The 23,205-nt window shown below is 42.4% G+C and overlaps 1 protein-coding gene across 1 annotated transcript in view; it reads right to left on the minus strand.

Annotated features, from left to right (window-relative positions):
* LOC137325103 (collagen alpha-1(XXIV) chain) overlaps positions 1-23,205 on the minus strand; it is a 423,963-nt gene that overhangs the window by 90,747 nt on the left and 310,011 nt on the right. The window contains exons 34-41 of the mRNA XM_067989822.1: positions 20,762-20,815; positions 17,095-17,148; positions 12,441-12,548; positions 10,463-10,516; positions 10,196-10,303; positions 8,771-8,824; positions 3,953-4,006; positions 3,500-3,556 (exon numbers count right to left, since the gene is read on the minus strand). Coding sequence (XP_067845923.1) covers positions 3,500-3,556; positions 3,953-4,006; positions 8,771-8,824; positions 10,196-10,303; positions 10,463-10,516; positions 12,441-12,548; positions 17,095-17,148; positions 20,762-20,815 — 543 coding nt within the window. The remainder of the gene's footprint in view (positions 1-3,499; positions 3,557-3,952; positions 4,007-8,770; positions 8,825-10,195; positions 10,304-10,462; positions 10,517-12,440; positions 12,549-17,094; positions 17,149-20,761; positions 20,816-23,205) is intronic.

Consider the following 23,205-nt stretch of genomic DNA (forward strand, 5'->3'; position numbering starts at 1 on the left):
TGTCAGGAGCCAGTGGCACTAGCACCAGATGGTCTATTGACACCATTGTGTCTGCCGATGAGCTGGAGGCAGGGCAGGACTTATAGCAAACGAGTGCATTTTACAGCAAACAAAGTCTATTTACTCATCCAACAGAGTATGTTTAAACAGCACAAAGTCTACAGAATCTATTTAAAAAGAGCCATTACAAACTACAGCAAAAAGAGCTCATGACCAAAACTACAGCAACATCTCCCGATAAAAGCGGGGTGATTTCTCCAGCAAAATGCAGTGAGTGGGGGATAGTTACATAATACAAATTATGTGCATAAAATCAATCCCAGTCACTTACAGCAGTGCGGTCTCCAGGCGTGATTGATGGGGGAATTACCCAATCATCTCCATTCTGGCCGGGAATAGTGGTGCCACTATATGCAGCCCACTAACACCCCACTAAACCTAATATAGAAGCAGCTTTTGCTGGAAAACCAGCCGGAAAATGTAAAAACACATCGAAACCTTTTCACAGTGTACCTAGGTGTACATAGCTCTGGCTCTTCAGTCAAACCTGCAGTCCCTTATTACGTAGATTGGTTCCTACTCACTCATCCTTATTTTAGCTCCTTACAATTCACGTTTTCTTTGATTTTATTTTATTTTAGAAGCAGAGCTAGAAAATATCATTTTTCAACATTGAGTCTGATGCTAAGAAAATTCTACAGAATCTATTTAAAAAGAGCCATTGCAAACTACAGCAAACAGAGCTCATGACCGAAACTACAGCAACATCTCCCGATAAAAGCTGGGTGATTTCTCCAGCAAAAGGCAGTGAGTGGGGGATAGTTACATAATACAAATTATGTGCGTAAAATCAATCCCAGTCACTTACAGCAATGCGGTAACCTCATAACTAATATATAGCGAATCCTGGATCTCTACGAGCGAGTTACAAGAAAGTAAATCAAACCGGTCAGGCAGGTGAGGGAGGATGGGTTAAGGTAACATCACATTGTTAAGGAAAAGTCTCAAGCAGCTTCTAAGCATCGTGGGAACCCAAAGCTTTGACACCCAGGCAACTGCCTTATTCATATAATGTTTATCAATTTTTCTAACAATTATAAATTGAATTTCACGTCAGATTTTGCGCACAGACCATCAGTATGTTCTCTTTTATTGATGATTGCTGACATTCACACTGCAATATGACATTATCACTGTATATTGATATTCAGAGAGTCAATGTCAAGTAGTGAATGGTTTTGAGAGCTCTTGCATGATTTAGTACTGTGCGCTATACTGCCTTGTTAACTGGTAACATTGATGTAACTATCCATAATAAAGAATTAGTGATGAAATAACCGCTGGATATCAGAAAATCACAAAGATATGTGCAGATGAGGTAAGTAATTCAGGCCATTTGGGTCATCCTTCCATAGAAAGCTGCAATCACCCCATCACATTCTACATAACATAGAATTACATCGAACTTACAGCACTGCTCCAGGCCACTGGTCCATGCTGGTGTTTACGCTCTACACAAACCTCCTCCCACCCCTCATCATCTAACCCTATCAGCATAACCTTCTATTCCTTTCTCCCACATGTGTTTATCTAGCTGTCCCTTAAATGCATCTATGCTATTTACCTCAAGCACTCCTTGTGGTAGCGAGTTCCACATTCTCACCACTTTCTGGGTAAAGACGTTTCTCCTGAATTCTCTATTGGATTTATTAGTGACTATCTTATATTTTTGGCCCTTGGTTTTGGACTCCCCCACAAATGGAAATATTTTCTCTACGTCTACCCGATCAAATTCTTTCATAATCTTGAAGACCTCTATCAGGTCTCCCCTCATCCCCAGCTTGTTCAATTATTCCTGATAGGTATCACCTCTCAATTCTGGTTTCATCCTTGTAAATTTTTTTTGCACCTTCTCCAGTGCTTCTATATTCTTTTTATAATATGGAGACCAGAACTGTTCACAGTACTCTAAGTGTGGTCTAACCAAGGATCTAATCAAGTTTAACATAACTTCTCTGCTTTTCAATTCTATTCCTCTAGAAATGAAATCCAGTGCTTGGTTTGCTTTTTTATGGCCTTATTAATCTGTGTCGCTACTTTTAGTGATTTGTGTATCTGTACCCCCAGATCCCTCTGCTCCTCAACCCCATTTAGACATTCAGACTGGATGGCTGAGAAATTACTGTACCAAATGTGTATTATTTGCTGGGTTGCGTAGATGAAAGTTCTTAGTCGATCAATGCTACTTTTTCATGTTAAATGAAGCACTATTTAGTTCTCGGTGAAACTTCCTATGCTTAAATGTTGTAGTGCCTGCGACTTCTTTAAGATTATCACAATTTGCTCAGAATCTGGAAGTTTGCACAACCATGTTGAAACAGGGTATTTGATTGTCACCAGTGACGTTCGCTCAAACATATCTGCCATGTGTCTGATGAGTTTTGTGAGTTCTCAATTAGACGACAAAACTGACACACTACATATCCTGTCTTGAGGTAAACATGTCTCCCCATTAGCTCAAGGCCTGGAGTGACAGAAGTTGTGCGGGAATATTTTCCCCTGCCCTACCAGAGAACGTGTGAAAGAAGGAAATCCATTCATTTACAAAAAAAAAATTGGAATGGTGTGGATTTACAAGGTTATCCAACAAGCAAAGCTTTTTAATAGAAGTTACCTTACCTTGGTGAGGTAAGTCTATAGGAAGCTAGCTTGATAGGTAACCTCCAAGTTCTCTTTTATAACATCTTAAGAGAAAACATGCAAACAAATTAGAGTCAGTGCTATCATTAGAGTTCTTTGTCGTGAATTATTGCCAATTGCTATCAGTCTAGAACACAACAATCATTTTTAACCAAGCCCTCAGCACAATGTTCCTTTACATGACTTTCAAGTGAGAAAAATATCCTTGTATATCGCTATCCGGCTGTATAGTGAATGATGCAGGTAGCTTTTTTATTTTATTTGTGCCTTTTGCATGCATTTTTTTTCCTCCTCACGTTAATTAAAAAATTGCAAAAATAGTTTATAGCAAAGAATATCCCAGTGAAAATAAGGGATTTATAGGTCAATTTAATATTAAGTTTTGATGCAATAATATTTTTTATTTTTCTCTGTGAGGCCGCCCACCATTTCCCTGCCCAGGTATACAGCAGATTTACTGAGGCCACTCAGCACGAGAGCAACATTCAGTTGAATCCTGCTCCCTCACCCTGCTCCCCACTAATTCATTCTCCCTCTCTGGGGAGAACTGCCTCTCCCATGTGGCATGCCTGAGTGAGAATTCAGCACACGGAGAATCACAGTGCGCGCACTAATACTGTTGAGAAACTGCACCACCGGGAATCTGACAGTTCTCAACGTTACCAAATTTTGTGCAATTAAGTTTTTCCAGTGAAATTCAGGTGATGTGAAGGAACATATACTGAAAGATCGCTTTGAATCCATGTTTTAAAATAGTCCAAAACATTAACGTAATTTGCTGTGAAAAAGCATGACCTACTGGTTCACCTAGAGGCCCAGGTTGTCCCACAACACTACTGTCTTCTCCTGGGTAGCCCTATTACAGAAAGAAAAGGAACATATATTCTTACTAAACTGTGCAACAACTTTACAGCAGTCAAATAGGATCTATTTTACATAAATTAAAAACCATCTTTAAATTTCTGTTGCATGTTACTCTCATTTTGACTGCAAACATCCTGACGACACGGCCATCCCCACAATCGTGTCGCAACGCGCAGCGTAACTGCGTTCAAACGAGGACCGCTTGAGACATTTAAAATAGAACAAAGCTGAAATATTTTGCTCAGCAGTTTTAATTTTTGAGTTTAAGTGCGTAATTTTGGTTGTTTTTATTCTAGAAAGTATGAACTTCCAGCTGTTGATCGCAATCTCGATATTGCTGACTTCTAGCATGAGGCTGACAACGCAATACTAAAGGTTTCGTATTTACCTTTTCACCCTTGGGTCCTGGTGGCCCAGGAGGTCCTGGTGGCCCTTGATGACCCTGAAAGAAAGATATTTATAAACGCAGCTCAATTCTAACTTCAGATGTAATGCCCATTTTTAAGCATTCATATAAGATTTTGAGAGGATTCGTGCGACCTGGTCAAAAAAAAAATCCAAGAATCCGTAACAAGATGAAGAATGGCACTGAACTAATTCACTGAATTCCTTCAAAGTGGGAGCTGGACCTGTTTCTGGCTGGGGCGGAGATCACCTCTTACAAAACTCATAGAATTATCAGGGTCAGAGTGTGCTCCTGGACTAGTTTCAATCTCCTAGGCGGGGTGGGGGGGTCAGAGAGGAATTTCCCACATTTTTCCCCCCTTGGCCTGGGTTTTTATCTTTTTTTACCTCTCCCAGGAGATTACGTGGTTTCGAGTAGGGTGGGGAATGTATATATTGTGATACACAAGGCATCACAGTTGTGTTGGACAGACTGGATGGACCAGAGAGTCTTTTCCCGTCCATCACTGTTCGTATGTTTGCACGAACACTACAATGTGTTCTGAACAGCAGCCTCTGAGCCTTGGGAACAATATTAGCCCTGCCATAAAAACAGTTTTTGCTGGTTCTAAGGAGATTATTATTACTATTTCTACATGGTGATGCCACATAAGTAGTTAATCCAGGATAAAACTGCACGGACTTTTAAAGAAACTGTGATGCTCACATTTTGGTGAAGATAATGACAGGAAGTGCCAGGAGCTCTGAAGCAATATGTTACTGACCCTGAAGGTGGAATGTATTGCCCTTGGAATGTTTATGAGGGTGACCAGGTCTTGGTGATGGAGAGGATCTCGGGTTGAAAGCTCGACTCAAGGTCAAATAGGACGCCGAGGTTGCGAACAGTCTGGTTCAGTCTTAGACAGTGGCGAGGGAGGGGGATGGAATTGGTGGCTAGGGAATGGAGTTTGTAGCATGTGCCGAAGGCGATGGCTTCGGTCTTCCCCATGTTTAATTGGAGGAAATTTCAGCTCATTCAGGACTGGATGTCGGACAAGCAGTCTGACAACACAGAGGTAGTGGAGGGGTCAAGGGAGGTGGTGGTGAGGTAGAGCTGGGTGTCATCAACATACATGTTGAACCTGATATTGTGTTTTCAGATGATGTCATCGAGAGGCAGCATGTAGATGGGAAATAGGAGGGGGCCAAGGATAGATCCTTGGGGGACTCCAGAAGTAACGGTGCGGGGGCGGGAAGAGAAGCCATTGCAGGAGATTCTCTGGCTACAACTGGATAGTTAAGAGTGGGTCCAGGAGAGGGCAGTCTAGCCCAGCTGGACAACGGAGGAGAGGAATTGGAGGAGGATGGTGTGGTCAACCGTGTTAAAGGCTGCAGATAGGTCGAGAAGGATGGTTTACCATGGTCACAGTCATGTAGGATGTCATTTGTGACTTTGATTAGGGCCGTTTCGGTGCTGTGGAAGGGACGGAGCGATTCAAACATGGAGTTATGGGAAAGATGCGCCCGGATTTGAGAGACAACAACATGTTTAAAGACTTTGGAGATGGGGAGGTAGCTTGCAAGAACAGAGGCGTCACGGGTGGGTTTTTTGAGGAGGGTGGAATGATGGCAGATTTGAAAGGGAGGGGGGCATTACCTGAGGACATTACCTCATAATTTAATCCTTTTAGCCCCGGTATCATTTTGGTGAATCTGGGCTGCATCTCCTCCATGGCCAATATATCCTTCCTGAGGTGCAGTACTGTAAGTGGGGTCTAACCACAGCTTTATATAACTGCAACATAACTTACACCCCTTTGTATTCCTATCCCCTTGAGTTAAAGGCCAATATTCCATTCGCCTTTTAAATTATTTTTTGTACCTGTCCACTAGCTTTTAGTGATTTTTGTACTTGGACCCCTAAATCTCTCTGCTCCTTCACAGTTCCTAGTTTCTCACCATTTAGAAAATACTCTGATCTGCCTTTCTTCGGTCCAAAGTAGATGACCTCATACTTCCCCACTTTTGTCCACTCACTTAATCTCAATGTCTGCAAATTTCTGCTCCCATCTACAATATTTACTGTGCCACCTAACTTAGTATTGTCAGCAAACTTGAATATATGGCTCTCTATTCCTTCATCTAAGTTATTTATAAATATAATGAAAAGCTGCGGCCTCAGTACAGATCCCTGGGGGACACCATAATCATACCCTGCCAATTTGAGTACATACCCATTATCCCCACTCTCTGTCTCCTACCTCCTAACCCATTCCCTACCCATGTCAATAGATTACCTCCAATTCCATGTGCTCTCATTTTTGTTAACAGTTTCTTATGTGGAACCTTACTGAATGCCTTCTGGAAGTCCATATCATTAACATCCATAGACACTCCCTTATCTACCATGTTAGTTACATCCTCAAAAAATTCAACCAGCTTCGTTAGACAGGACTAACCCTTTACAAATCCATGCTGGCTCTCTCTGATCAGTTAATATTTATCCAAGTGCTCAGTCAACAAGCATGGGGGCCATGAAGGAAAGTTGGGTGGTCAGCAGTTTCGTGGGAATAGGGTCAAGGGAGGAGGAGGTGGACAAGATGAGCTGGGAGACGGCGTGAGGGGAGATAGGAGAGAAACTATAGAAAGATGCGAGTTCAGGGCGAGGGCAGGGGGGAACCTTGAGGGAAGTTTGGTTTGGTGGGCTAGGGGAAGGGAGGGATGTGGCAGAGGCAGCTGAACGGCTGGTCGCAATCTTAATGAGAAAGAAGTTGATGAGCTCCTCGCACTTGTTGGAGGTTGAGGTTAGAAGGGGTAGAGGAGAGGGGTTTAAGGAGACAGAGTAAAGAAGCCGGGGGTTGTCTATGCATTCCAGGATGACCCTGGAATAGTGAACAGTTTTGACAGAGGAGAGCAGGACCCGATAATGCTTGATGTGGTCCAGCCAGATCTGCCGATGAATGGCTAAACCAATTGTGCACCATAAACGGTCATAAATAACATCCACTTGTGCCCCCTTCTGACTGGCCCTTGGCTTTCTCAGCTCTCTCTGCTTTAAAAGCCTGACTGCAGTATCAATGTTTAGCCAAACTATTCCGATGGAGTGGAACCCACCAGCCGAACTTGACAATGATTCTTCTCGCAGGAGCAATGAGTGTGAACGATCTTTCGTTGTCTGCAGGACACTGATCCACAAGCCTTGTCTGAAAACCTACTCTACTGATAAACCAGCTCTGCTGTTCTGTGAATTAAAATACGAATATAAAAAGCCCTTGTGTGTATCAGGACATTGAGAGCTAAATTTATTATTAAACGATATTACAAACCCACCCCCCGTGACGACATAGTCTGAATTCCTGAAACATAACAGTAGGGTTATGCAAATTTGGGGATTGGAGCTAGAAATTAATCAAACTTGAAGTGAAATTGACAGAAATATCTCATTATAGCAGATTTCCTGTTCTGGAATGTACCATATTTTTACCTTCACTGATCTTATTACAGGTTTAATCAGTAAAATATATCATTTGTTTAAATGTATGGGTGTAGTTTCTCTAAAAATGCCCATCTGTTCTTGTACCAAATAAGGACTTTTCGATTTGGTCTTTTAATTCGGATTCCAGAAGCCCGACATCTATGAACGAGCTCGTACTGTTTATGATATAAAATCTGTTTTCTGCTGATCTGGCAGATTTGTACATTGTGATAAAATTGGATGCAACAGCATAAACATTGGAAGCCAGCTCCTGGAATCTGAATAAAAGACCAGTATGACACAGCTGCAGAATAAGAACTAGGTTAGCTTTCCAACTGGGAATAAATGACTTGGGTGTACAGGGCACAATTTCAAAATCTGTAGATGACACAAAACTTGGAAGTGTAGTAAACAGTGAGGAGGATAGTAACAGATTTCAAGAGGATATAGACAGGCTGGTGGAATGAGCGGACACATGGCAGATGAAATTTAATGCAGGGAAGTGCGAAGTGATACATTTTGGCAGGAAAAACGAGGAGAGGCAATATAAACTAAATTGTACAAATCTAGAGAGAGACCTGGGGGTATATGTGCACAAATCTTTGAAGGTGGCAGGACAGGTTGAGAAAGCGGTTAAAAAAGCATATGGGATCGTGGACTTTATAAATAGAGGCATAGAGTACAAAAGCAAGGATGTTATGTTGAACCTTTATAAAACACTGGTTCGGCCACAACTGGAGTATTGTGTCCAATTCTGGGCACCGCACTTTAGGAAGGTTGTGAAGGCCTTAGAGAGGGTGCAGAAAAGATTTACTAGAATGGTTCCAGAGATGAGGGACTTCAGTTACATGGATAGACTGGAGAAGCTGGGGTTGTTCTCCTTAGAGCAGAGAAGGTTGAGAGGAGATTTGATAGAAGTGTTCAAAATAATGACGGGTTTAGATAAAGTAAATAAAGAGAAACTGTTCCCATTGGTGGAAGGGTCGAGAATCAGAGATCACAGATTTAAGGTGATTGGCAAAAGAACCAAAGACAACATGAGGAAAAACTTTTTAAGCAGCGAGAAGTTATGATCTGGAATGCACTGCCTGAAAAGGTGGTGGAGACAGATTCAATCATGGCTTTCAAAAAGGAATTGAATAAATACTCGAAGGGAAAAAATTTGCAGGGCTACGGGGAAAGAGCGGGAGAATGGGATTAACTGGATTGCTCTTACAAAGAGATAGCACGGGCTCGATGGGCCGAATAGCCTCCTTCTGTGCTGTAACCATTCTATGATTTTAAATCTAATGGTAGTAGGCCAAGGTTAATGACGGGTGTTTTTAACCCTGATCAATATTTACTCACCCCATATCCCAGAAGTCCTGGTTCTCCCATTGGACCCATCAAACCAAGATGCCCCTGCAAAGACAGAAATAATTACTGTACAGATAAAAATTCACATCAACATTCTATAAGAAAAACTGCACTTAATCCAATACAATTCAATGTTATTCCAATATGTTTTTTGTGTAATACAGTTAAACCATCATCATTCCAAACTGCTCCTGTCACTACCTGTATTAATACAGACATGTAACCACTAATACTTTACCCCATAATGAAAGTTTGCAAGACAGTATTTCAAAATTCAGGTAGACAGATAATACGAAAATTTCACAAATCTGCCATTATACTTTACTGAGTAGGAAAAACATCTAGATTATGGGTCCATGAAAGTAGGACATGCTCACCGTTACAGTTTACTGAAAATCCCAGTCTCAAAACGGAATTAGCACACTGGCTTTGCACCTTTTGAATCCAATCCAGGTTGATTTCATCAGTCCATAAGAGCCCCGCATGAAATTAACCTGGGCAATCTCACCCAGTGGGCATGGCTCCTGGTCAGGCTCTCCCACTCTAAAAGTCCACACAGGATGACTGGTGTAGGAAGTGGAAAAAGTCAAATAATCCAAGGTGACCGCCTGAGATTGGGCAGGGGAGTGCAAGCAGCAAATTTTAAAATGATACCCACACCTTCCAAAACGCTGCCCTCTTCCCCACCACACGTCTCCCCATATCACGCTTTCCTAGGCCTGCCCGTGGATAACCCCCTTTCACGGAAATGATGAATTTTATATTAAACATGGTTTTTCTGGTTCGCCTCAGAATATGTTTCATAATAGAGATTTTTAATGCAAAAAATATTTTAGCTTAAGTTAAAAGGGGTTGCCAACTACAGTATCTCAAATCAGACACTGAAAAACTAAGAGCGGTAGGCACTTTTACAGAAACGCCAGGTAAATAAATTCTACATCAATACTTTTAGCCATGGCTTAGTTGGTAGTACACTTGCCTCTGAGTCAGAAGGTGGTTGGTTCACAGTCCCACTCCAGAGACTTGAGCACATAATCCGGGCTGACACTCCCAGTGCTAAGGGAGTGTTGCATTGTTGGAGGTGCCGTCTTTCAGATGAGACGTTAAACCGAGGCCCCATCTGCCCTCTCGGGTGGACGTAAAAGATCCCAAGGCACTATTTCAAAGTGGAGCAGGGGAGTTTCTCCCTTGGCCAATGTTTATCCCTCAACCAACATCACTAAAACAGATTATCTGGTCATTATCATATTGCTGTTTACGGGATCTTGCTGTGCGCAAACTGACAGTGGCGATTTCGTACACTACAACAGTGGCTACACTTCAAAAGCACTTCATTGGCTGTAAAGTGCTTTGGGATGTCCTGAGGTCGTGAAAGGCGCTATATAAATGCAAGATCGTTCTTTCTTTTAAAATTACCATCAGTCCCCGTGTGCCCCTTGCTCCTTTGGGTCCCGATTTTCCTTGTTCACCTTGTTCACCTGCGTCACCTTGTTCTCCCAAAGGTGCCTGTTGCCCCTTCTCACCCTGAACAAAGCAAAACACAGGATTAGATGTTCTTAGTTTTTCAATCACTTTGCAAATAACTGAATTTGAAATGATTTTTAGAGGAGGAAAGTCTGTCCGTAAAACAATAGAACTTGAATATTTAGACAAGTTAATTCTCAAAGAAAAGATATAGGACACCTTTTTTCCTGGACGCCCTCGTTGTCCTGGTTTGCCTTGTTTCCCTTCAAGTCCCTGTGGAGTTAGAATGAAACAGTCGTATTTTTTTTCCCGGATGATAAGAAACGAGACTTTTGTTTTAAAAATCACCCTTTTTTAAGTCAACAGTGAAACTCATGAACATTAAATTCATATTTTTCATTGGTTATGTCTGTTAGATGCAGCATTTGACAGACAAATTTCTGCCCACCACTCGACCTGAAGAGGAATTTAATTAGAGTGTCTATTGACATCACTGTGTCAGCCAGTGAGTTGCACTGTGTCAGCCAGTGAGTTGGAGGTGGGGCGGGACTATTGGCAGGACTCACAGCAAGCAGTCTATTTTACAGCAAACAAAGTCTATTTACAGAATCTATTCTAAAAGGGTCTCTACGAACTGCAGCAAACAGAACTCATGACCGAAACTGCAGCAACTTCTCCCGATAAAAGCAGGGTGATTTCTCCAGCAAAACGCGGTGAGTGGAGGGCAGTTACATAATACAAATTACGTGCGTAAAATCAATCCCGGTCACTTACAGCAGTGCGGTCTGCAGGCGTGATTGACAGGGGAATTACCCAATCATTTCCATTCTAGCTGGGAATAGTGGTGTGACTACATGGGGCCAAATTTAAATGTTGTTCAAGTAGCTTAGAGGCCACTTGCAGTATTCTTCCTCTTCACCTTTGCCCTTGACAGGCCTGCCGATCCAGAAACATTTGGGCACTTTATTCACTACCTGCTGAACCATAGGATGGCGACTGAACTGAGATTCAGTGTTATCCCTTTCCTTTACTTCCTTTCAAGTAAGTAGGCAGAGCTAATCCCAACAGCCATGGAGCAAGTGAAAAGCTGACTTGTGCCTGTTGTCCATTCAGCAGCAGCACATAAGGTGGCACGATTGAAAGGCTCAGCAAATGGAAATTTGCAGGTGCAAACCTATGTCATAGGAACATAGGATCAGGAGTAGGCCATTCAGCCCCTCGAGCCTGTTCCACCATTTAATTAGATCATGGCTGATCTGTATCTTAACTCCATTTACCCGCCTTGGTTCCATAACCCTTAATACCCTTACCTAACAAAAATCTATCAATCTCAGTTTTGAAATTTTCAATTGGCCCCCAGCCTCAACAGCTTTTTGGGGGGAGAGAGTTCCAGGTTTCCATTACTCTTTGTGTGAAGAAGTGCTTTCTGACATCACCCCTGAACGGCCTAGCTCTAATTTTAAGGTTATGCCCCTTGTTCTGGATTTCCCCACCGGAGGAAATAGTCTCCCGTAACTCCATGGTGTAACCCCTTGAAGAAGACCTGGCTTGGGTCTGTGGCCTCCAACAAAAAGTTAGTGATTGACAACTACGTATTCGCTCAATGCAAGGAGGGTAGAACCTCGGCAGGGCTTCCCCAATCTAGAGCCAACTGTTTCGGTGGAAGATCGGGGGTGAATCCGTGGAGAATCGGCACAAACAATCGTTTCCGTTGTTTCTCCAGGGTTTCCGCTGACCTCTCGCTGATCAAAGGTACGGTGGGAGGTCAGGAGAGCGCTCACAGAAATCGCTGGCAAGGATGTTATTGCTTACAACATCTGGCCTTAGAACCATTTCACAGCTGTAAATAAACTTCAATCACTACAGAAATTCTTGTGGCTCTTGTTTTATTTTTTGCCAGTCCAATGAATATATTTTGGATTGAGGTCCTGTTTATGAATTCTTGACAAAAATGAAAGATGACCATTGGCAACTATTGCATGGGATTTTGCGATGGGCGAAACTGAACCATAGAACTATAGAAACCTGCATCCTAAAAACAATCACAAAACGACATCAAAAAAAAGTAACGAATGCTACTTCTTGGTTGATGCATGTGAGCAAAGGCACAATATTTAGCAATTAAAGTTCAACAGTTGCTATTGTTTGACCTTTTTTTTGTATTATATAGCAGATATTTTCCAAGTTATGTACTTACTGGTAAGCCATTTATCCCAGGTCCTCCAACTGGACCGATAACTCCTCGAACTCCAATGTCACCCCTTTCTCCCATCTCACCTATAGGACCTTGATCACCAAGTTCACCCTATAATAACAGTGTATGCATTATTAGCACCAATGAACTAGAGTAATAATTACCACTGAACAGCATTTAACAGAACTAGAAATTAGCTGACTCTGAACAGTCACGGCTGTAATACCACCCTGTGCATTTCTCACACAAAAAAGATGTAGAGCATAGAATCATAGAATTGTACAGCAAAGAAGGAGGCCATTCGGCCCATCGTGCCAGTGCCGGCTCTTTGAAAGAGCTATCCAATTAGTCCTACATCCCCCCTGCTCTTTCCCCATAGCCTTGCAAATTTTTTTCTTTTTCAAGTCCAATTCCCTTTTGAAAGTTACTATTGAATCTGCTTCCACCACCCTTTCAGGCAGCGCATTCCAGATCATAACAACTCGCTGCGTAAAAAAAATTCTCCTCATCTCCCCTCTGGTTCTTTTGCCAATTACCTTAAATCTGTGCCCTCTGGTTACCAACCCTCCTGCCAGCGGAAACAGTTTTGCCCTTTGTACTATTATCAGTCTGTGTCAATTACTGATATTAGGCAATCTTTGTTCGGGCATATTACCTTTTCTTGGACATTAGAGGTAGAGGTGGTAGGGGTTGAGAAAGAACATCAAAAATCCTTTCGTGGATGCTGACGATTTTTTTTTGCAGCATTTTGAAAATAATGTGGACTTAATGAATTAGTCAATTTCCTTCTCATCCCCATACTCACCTCTGTATTTCCAAGATTCCCCACTCGATCTTCTGGCTCCAAACGTTCTCCCCATCTACTCCACACCCTTAGAAACGTCCCGCTCTTTTCTCCCACCACAGATATCTCAGAGGTCCCTTTCGAATTTTAGAAACCTTCCCTCCCCATAGGGAGAAGACCTGTTCAGCCAATTCACATTTTCTTCTTCCACGCTGTTACGACTTTTAAATTGCCCACCCCCAAGGAATTCTGCCTCAAATCCTCTCCGTCTGCCCGATATAATCTTTAATGAGGGGTGACCTGATAGAGGTCTTTATGATTATGAAAGGGTTTGATAGGGTAGACGTAGAGAAGATGTTTCCACTTGTGGGGGAGACCAGAACGAGGGGCCATAAATATAAGATAGTCACTAATAAATCCAATAGGGAATTCAGGATTGGGGAAGGGGGAGGCAGGGGCAGTATTGCTCTTGCATAGAGCCGGCGCGGACTCGATGGGCCGAATGGCCTCCTTCCGTGCTGTAACCTTTCTATGATTCTATGGGAGAAACTTCTTTACCCAAAGAATGGTTAGAATTTGGAACTCGTTACCACAAGGAGTAGTTGCATTGAGTAGCATAGATGCATTTAAGGGGAAGCTCGATGAACATGTGGGAGAAAGGAATCGAAGTTTATGCTGATAGGGTGAGATGAAGAGGGGTAGGAGGAGGCTCGTGTGGAGAATAAATACCGGCAGGGCACGGTAGCATAGTGGTTATGTTACTGGATTAGTAATCTAGCGACCTGGACTAATAATTTGTGGGACATAAGTTCAAATCCTACCACAGCAGCTGGGTAATTTAAATTCGGTTAATTAAATAAACATCTGGAATTAAAAAGCTAGTATCAGTAATGGTGACCATGCAACTACTGGATTTTGTAAAAACCCATCTTGTTCATTAATGATCTTTGAGGAAGGAAACCTGCTGTCCTTACCCGGTCTGACCTACATGTGACTCCAGACCCACAGCAATGTGAAATGGCCTAGTAAGCCACTCAGATGTACAATCCTGCTACAAGAAAAAAAGACATTGCTGGTGGTTGAAGAAGGCGGCTCACCACCACCTTCTCAAGGGGCAATTAGGGATGGCCAATAAACGCTGGCCTTGCCAGCGACGCCCACATCTCACGAATGAATGAAAAAAAACAGTTGGGCCAAATGGCCTGTTTCTGTGCTCTTCGTTCGATGTGATGTTTCCCCAATCTTATTCACAGCTGCTCCCACCTTTGCTGCTATTGTGCACTTTTTTTGGAATAGTAAATGATACATTGGGGCCGATTTTCACTGCCTGCACTGGGCAGCAATGGGGTGATGGTGCTTTGAACTTACCGTTCCCAATTAGCCTACAGGGAGTTCCAACCGGCCCTGGAAATGGGCGGCCAGAGCACCCGCTTGTTTCAAGTAGGTGTCACAACAGGGCGTGCAGATTGAGATCCGACGACGTATATTGTGTCCCCTTGCAATTTTCAGGTACCAATGGACGTAGGACGGCCTAATCAGCAGTCCTTAAATGTTCCTCATAAATCTTCTGCCCCGCTGCTGCTCCTTTTGTTTCCCACTCCCCGCCGCGATTAAGTCTGGAATGCTGGCTCAGCTCTGCAGAGGCGCTGCCAGATTTACCGCTCCCCTCCCGCCCCCCCGGCCTTCAAAGTGGCTCGGGCCTCTTGCCAAGGACATTGGACGGGCGCAGTGCGATCGCTGTCCGCTGATAATGAAAATTGGCCACATTCGTCTCCTCAAATTGTAATTAAAAACCAAAAATTGAAATGCACCCCACTTGTTTCTGCCGCGAAGGAAAAAAGTGTGTGCTGGATGGATTTCTCGACCCTAATCTGGTGTGTGTGTGTGAGAAGAAACATTTTGAAGTTAATTGGCACTTGGCCAGAATTCAAATGGGCATACGATGAGAAATTGAACCTCATGGTTGACGCTAATTTAATATATACATATATATAAAACGTACATTATGTACTGTGGTTAAATACCTTTGTGTGCAGGTTGTGTTTCGAGATGTTCAACCATTTTGCTGCTGAAAATATGGGTATGATTTATATTGAAGTGATACTTTTAAGTTAAATTGAGCTCACAAAGTATGAAACTGGGGAGAGGGAGGGTCAGGCAACAGATGTATATTAAAGTAAGTAAGATGTTGTGGTGTGTGAAATGCTGTGTGTCTTCCGATCAAACAACGAGGTTGTTAAGTCTTTCCTGTGAACCATCCAGGTTCATGGTGCTGGGCTGGATGCATTCAATTTGGAAGCAGCAAGAGTTAGCTGATGGGAGCTCCACCCAGGAGGGGGCGGAATCTGGTTTGATTGGCAGTCTTACAGGCCAACCCCCCCCCTAGCCAGGGAAGAGGGCAGATGCCAAACTCTCAACTTCCTGTCCAGAGGGGGAGCAATAGAACAAGGGAACGCAGTTTTTTTGGTCAATTGGTAAATTCTACTGAGCGAGGCAGTCAAGGGCCTAGTCCAGTTTACTTTAAAAAGATAGTTGACCAGGCCCAGAGAAAGACTTGGCTTGATCCATTGATTGGGATGACCAAAAGTGCTAATTATCCCACTAATAGGGACAGAGTAGCACTGTTTATTATTTTCTTTATTACGAGGGGAGACTGAAATTAAGTTAAAGTAAGGTGAGGTTTGCTATAACTATTACTGACTGTAAAATAAAGCAGCTTAATGATTCGTGTCTGGCTTCACCTCTCTAAAGTATTAATCAGTCCACCTTTGGACAAACACATGTGAGGACATATGCAGAGGATTATGATATCTAGCCCGTACAGCAAGACAGTCTCATTGTTACACCCTTGGGTCACGCTATCGTTGATCTATGTAAAGGAAAGGAAGGGACTCGCATTTATACAATGCCTTTCATCATCTCAGCATGTCCCACAGCTGTCGAAATACTTTTGAAGTGTAGTCACTGTTGTAACGTCGGGAATTGCGGCAGCCAATTTGGGCACAGCAGGGTCCCACAAACAGCAATGAGAGACATGACCAGACAATAAGCTGTTTTTTTTTCTTTGAAGTGATGTTAGTTGATGAATAAATATCGGCCAGGATACTGGAACACGCCCCTGCTCTTCTTCGATGGGATCTTTTACATCCACCTGAGAGGACAGATGGGGCCTCGGTTTAACGTTTCATCCGAGAGACTGATGTGCTGAGTGGTGAAAGGACAATCCTGATCGTAAGGGAGGCGGGTTTAACCCCAAGACTCAGTGACATGTAACCCGAGACAATATTTAGGGCAGACTTGAAATTTGTAAAAGTGCAGTAAATCTGTAAATTCCAATATTTATGAACTACTCTAGTCGTGGGTACAATACCTTGTTTACACTGACAAAATAAGATGAGCGGGCATCATGAAAGTTGGAATTATTAAAAGATGAGGAGCTTCAGCTGAATGTACTGAATTCAGGCGGTATAATGGGTAGCCTGTTCACCTTGGATTTGCATTGGATTTGTCCCAAATTTAGTACGATATTGAAAGATCGGCCAAAGCTCATCAAATATAACTGACATACTGTCAAAGGCCAGCATCTCTCCAAGGGCTGCAAGTGTACCATTTGATTTCGCACTGCTTCACTTGACATCTGCAAGGCGACCATTATTTTGATAGCATACACACTAGAAAGCATGGATTTCCACCTGTGTGGGTGGAATAGATTGATCAAGGTGGGGGCGAACAGAATTTCTGCCTTTTGCCATATTCTTGGCACTGACTTTCCAAGATGCCTCCAAAAATATATTTAACTGTTAATCGCCAGTGGTAAGCCTGTAACAGTCGGCCACACAAAACAAACCCAGGGCTTGAAAACTTAGTGTTTACCTTCATTCCATCTTTTCCTTGAAAACCATCTTCTCCTGCTGGACCTGGTTCTCCCTAGATTAGAGAGAGACCATTATTTTTTGTGGGGGAGGTATTAAGATTTATCAGATATATTTTTCTTCTTTAATGAAAAAAAGTAAAGATAAAATCAAAGTAAATTGAAAGTGTGAGCTGTTGGTGGAAGGGTTCGATATGGTAGACTTAGAGAAGATGTTTCCAATCATGGGGGAGGCCAAAACTAGGGAGTCCAATAAATATAAGATAGTTGGTAATAAATCCAAAAGGGAATTCAGGAGAAACTTCTTTACCCAGAGAGTGGTTAGAATGTGGAACTCGCCACCACAAGGAGTAGTTGAGGCGAATAACATAGATGCATTTAAGGGGAAGCTTGATAAACACACGACGGAGAAAGGAATAGAAGGATATGCTGATAGGATTAGATGAAGAGAGGTGGGAGGAGGCTCGTGTGGAGCAAAAACATCGGCATGGAGCAGCTGGGCCGAATGGCCTGTTTCTGTGAATGGTTCAAATCATTCAGATTTCTTTCCTTAGGGAGGTCCATGGTATGTAGATTCAGTGCAAAAATTGCGTACCATAACTAATTAATGTCCGAACTTTGAAAACAAGTTCCATAAGACAGCACATGGACTCCACGGATAATTTCTGAAAATAAACCATTGCCTTTCACATTAGAGACCCCGAATACAAAAATATTATAAAGTCCATTTTATATTTTTTAATTCATGCCAGAGCAATTTTAGGGTCTTGATAATGCCTGACATAAGCCCTAATTATGTGGAGACGGAAGTGCATCTGTATCAAAGCTTCAGATTTTGTTTCCTGCTGGGGGGACAGATTATAAGAGTTAAGAAGCCATTTTATTACTTAACTGCTTTGTGTAAAAGAAATCTGATAAATCGCAAAATTCTGAAAAATAAACGATTATGGCAGGATAGACTGAGACTTTTTTCCCTGGAGAGTAGGAGGTTTAGGGGTGATCTTATAGAAGTCTATAAAATAATGAGGGGCATAGATAAGGTCGATAGTCAAAATCTTTTCCCAAAGGTAGGGGAGTCTATAACGAGGGGGCATAGATTTAAGGTGAGAGGGGAGAGATACAAAAGGGTCCAGAGGGGCAATTTTTTCACTCAAAGGGTGGTGAGTGTCTGGAACGAGCTGCCAGAGGCAGTAGTAGAGGCGGGTACAATTTTGTCTTTTAAAAAGCATTTGGACAGTTACATGGGTAAGATGGGTATAGAGGGATATGGGCCAAGTGCAGGCAATTGGGACCAGCTTAGTGGTATAAACTGGGCGACATGGACATGTTGGGCCGAAGGGCCTGTTTCCATGTTGTAAACTTCTATGATTCTATAGCAGTAGATTCAGGGAAATGCCTTCCAAATATTACTCTTTTAATAGTGTGTAAAAACACCGTTGCAATAACAAATGTAAAACTGCAGGAGCTGGATGAAAGTGTTATCAGTTCTTCATCCTATCAATAATGCAGGATTTGGGTGCTGCCACAAAGTAAATAAAAGTTCCAATGTAAATTGTTTTGAGGTGCCAGACATACACTATGGGGTCGAGTTTCTGCTTTGGACGCAACAGGAAATTGCACCCAAAATCTGCTTGAAATTGCACTGGTTCGGTTACACTACAAAATTCATTTGCATAATCCCAAACGTAAAATCTTCCATGAACCAGCACAATCTGGCAGTGTAATAGAACTGTAAACAATTTTACAACACCAAGTTATAGTCCAGCAATTTTATTTTAAATTCACAAGCTTTCGGAGGCTTCCTCCTTCCTCAGGTGAACGATGTGGAAAACGATTTTCCACATCGTTCACCTGAGGAAGGAGGTAGCCTCCGAAAGCTTGTGAATTTAAAATAAAATTGCTGGACTATAACTTGGTGTTGTCAAATTGTTTACAATTGTCAACCCCAGTCCATCACCGGCATCTCCACATCGTGTAATAGAACGGAATTGTTTCTTTTTTTTTCCATTAAAAGGTATTCCTTGATGTATTTAAGAGTGGTAATCTGGTGCAGTTTTATTAATACGGCTTTGAAAATGGATTTATCAGCAAAAATAGGCATTTTTAATAAGTGTTCAGTCCTCCACCTGTGAGTAAACTGATTTAAAATCACTGAAAATGATTTTAAAAAACTATACTGAACCATTTAATCGTTTCATTGGTGTACACTAGTCAGTTTCTTAGTAAATTAAATATTTTTTGACATGAAAAAACTTTTAAAACCTGCCGACCGGTGCCTGTGCTCCTAAGAGAATGAGCAGAATTTGAAGACCCTTCCTGAACCAGTGCAATCGGAGGAAACTCGCGATTTCCACATGGGGGCGTGGCCAATTTGGTGGGCGGGGCCTGATCCGGGCAAATTGAATCTTGAACCAGCATAAAGAGTGTGGAAAATACGAACGTAAATGGTTTTGGGTGTAACTCACGTTTAAAATTCCCCCGATCTTTTGCACTGGTTCGGCCGATTCCACCCAGATTGTGCCTTAGAGGGGGTGCAATGAAGGTTCACTAGATCGATTCCTGGGTTGAGAGGGTTGTCCTATGAGGAGAGATTGAGTAGAATGGGCCTGTACTCTCCGGAGTTTGGAAGAATGAGACCTGATCTCATTGAAATGTATAAAATTCTTAGAGGGCTTGATAGGGTAGATGCTGAGCGGCTGTTTCCCCTGGCTGGAGAGTCTAGAACTAGGAGTCACAATCTCAAGATAAGGGGTCGGCCATTTAGGACCAAGATGAGGAAAAATTTCTTCACTCAGAGGGTTGTGAATCTTTGGAATTCTCTACCCCAGAGGGCTGTGGATGCTCAGTCGTTGAGTATATTCAAGACTGAAAGCGATAGATTTTTGGACAAATGGGGAATCAAGGGATATGAGGATTGGGTGGGAAAGTGGAATTGAGGTAGAAGATCAGCTATGATATTACTGAATGGTGGAGTAGGCTCGAGGGGCTGTATGGCCTACTCCTGCTCCTATTTCTTATGTTCTTATATAAACAAGTGGAATTCGATCCCTATATATTTACCGTTACTGATGCAAAATTTGTCTTTTAAGGTTAACCTGTGGAATTTCTATGCTGACAATACTAATGTATATTTTTGTATATCCATATTAGTGCATTAAAGCAACATTTCATAACAAGGAGTAATGGGAGAAGCAATGGTTTAAATACTCTCTGGAATCTAGTCCAAATCCAGTCCAGGCTGATGGCTGAACGTCTCCTCTAACTGCTTGATGCAAGTGTGCTACGCAAAATATATCTGGACGAACTCATCCAATTCCTAATGCTAATAGCTGCACAAAGCACAACTGCTCATATTTGGTATTAAATTGGCAATTTCATTCGGAAAGGCCATCAGATGGCGAATGCAGGAACTGCGAAATGTAACACTGGTACTTTACAGAGCTTGGTGCTAATACTTGCCAATACCAAAATGAAAAGTGTTCCATTCTCCAGCAGTTCCATCTGTCACCTTGATCAGCACAAAATCATAACAAATATAGTTGACTTTTGTATCATGCACTTGAAGGCTATGCCAGTGTATGATTTTACACATAATGAATATCAGTCAGAAAATATGAATTTGGACATTGGTAAGACATTGGTGCAGCACTCAGACTTATATTAACTCACCCTCAAACCCGTTTGACCTGGTTCTCCCACATTTCCAGCTGGTCCGATTTCACCCTGTTTTATTCCAAAGACAATTTTAATAAACTATCCAAAATTACATTTTAAAACAAAAACTGAAAAATTAAGTTCAATATTCACATTCCTGCATGCAAGTGGTCTGACAGTATTGGCAAATTGCTTGTTTTAGGTAGTTAACATATGGATAACACGTCATGTACTTAAAGGCTACATCTCATTTCATCTGAACATACTGTCTACAGCAATATTCTGTAGTTCCATGTTTCTCTATTACTCTAGTTTATATTATTTACCACTTTAAATTGGTACAGTTCAGTGGACATTATTTTGTACAAACTATATGCTATTTTGCAGGTTGCAAGAAGAGAGAGGATGAAGAAAAAGGAAAGCAAATAGTCTAGACATGAAGGGCCGATTCGGGAAAATGGAAACAGGCAGTTCCTTTAGACTCATAACTAGAAAAAGGTTTAAGCAGTCAGGAAGAGTGAGGAGTTTGGAGACTGTTGGCCATGGGTCAAAGGGCTCCCATAGATCAGGAAAAGGATGTATTAGAGGAAAACGAAATACAGACTTAGTTGAACCTGAGCCAAAATGTACTGGAGACGCATGCTATATAGCACTGGAAAGAATGCTATATAGTCTCAGGGATGAGGGACTTCAGTTATATGGAGAGACTTGAGAAGCTGGGGTTTTTCTTCTTTAGAGCAGAGAAGGTTAAGGAGAGATTTGATAGAGGTGTTCAAAATCATGAAGGGTTTTGATAGAGTAAATAAGGAGAAACTGTTTCCAGTGGCAGAAAGGTCGGTAACCAGAGGTGACATGAGGAAAAAAAAATTTATGCAGCGAGTTGTTGTGATCTGGAATGCGCTGCCTGAAAGGGTGGTGGAAGCAGATTCAAGAATAACTTTCAAAAGGGAATTAGATAAATACTTGAAGGGGAAAAATTTGCAGGGCCAAGGGGAAAGAGTAGGCGAGTGGGACTAATTGGATAGCTCTTCCAAAGAGCCGGCACAGGCATAATGGGCCGAATGGCCTCCTTCTCTGCTGTATCATTCTATGATTCTAATGCATCTAAGGTAGAATATATAATAGTGGATAATGGGGTAGATTTTGACCAATCGGCAGCAGATGGGTTGGTCCGCATTCCGAGCCAGCCAACAGGTAGCTAGGTCTGGGGGGGAGGGGCGGGGTGAGCCGATTATGGAGGTGGGGGGCGAGGTTGGGGCGGTAGCCCCAATGTTCTTGTGGAGTCCGGAGGAGCAATGAAATCACAAAAGACTTGAGGCCATTTTTTTGAAATGACTGCCCTTTCTCCATATCCCTTGATATCTTGACCTCAAAAAAAAATGTTTTAATCTCAGTCTTGAAAATGGAAGGAACTTTCCAAGAAAAATCCCAGCTGGCAATGGCTCTGGCTGCTACAGGGAAACCAACCCCGCCATGTGAAACAAGCACCAATCTTCAGACCCTGCATTCAGGTCCAATGTTTACCACTCGGACTATGAAAAAAACGTTTCAGAAAACATTGGTTGACTTGAGTACTTCGATCACTCAACAGCATTTGGTGGCATCGAAGCATTGAAGAGCTTTGCCACAGGATGGTAGAACAGGGTTGATGCTTGTGATTTGTTACAGGGGAGAATTCCTTCCTGGTGTTATCAGAGGGAGGCATCTGACGGGAGATCAAAACTTCTTTACAGGAAGGCAACAGAAAAAATAAACAAAATTAGAGGGCGTTATACCGCAGATTAATCTCCTGTACATCCCAGCAACTGGTTATAGACTGGAACTGGAGTTGTCCTCTGTTTGTCCTCTTGGCCAGGGACTGATGTTTGGTAGGAAAAATGGACAGGACATTCAAAATGGATGAGAAGGGGATGACAAACTAACGCTGAAGGCTGAACAGTGGATTCTGAGCATTGCCTCAAAAGTTCAACAGCCATAAGTGATCGTTATAGGGCGTCTCTACAATGAGGTGTGACTTTCCTCAGAGGAACATATAGGTGAAGCATTGGGCAGTAAATGACAATCACTTTTAGTCTAGACTATTGCTGCAGTGATTGCATTGTCCCTGTGGAGCTGCAAGCAGCCAACCTAATTGGCACGACACACATGAAAGATTGGCCCAGAATTTGCTGGAGTGGGGCATCTCGCGGCGTGCCTCGTTAGTTAGACTTGTTCCTGCACCCTTCAGCTCAAAAGTATTTTGCCCACAAAGTTGCTGGAAGTACGAGCTGAAAACGAGGGCAATGGAGCATCTGGGACCTTAGTGAACAACGGGACCAACGGTCTATCTCCTTAAACAATGAGAAATAAACAGAGGAAAGACTGAGGAGGGTGAATTAGAGTCAAACCAGGTACAGAAAGAGAAATAAAGAGAGGAAAAGAAAGATTGGATTAAGAGAGAGAGAAAAAAGAGTCAGAAA

Source organism: Heptranchias perlo, chromosome 9, assembly GCF_035084215.1.
Source record: "Heptranchias perlo isolate sHepPer1 chromosome 9, sHepPer1.hap1, whole genome shotgun sequence".
NCBI lineage: Eukaryota > Metazoa > Chordata > Chondrichthyes > Hexanchiformes > Hexanchidae > Heptranchias > Heptranchias perlo.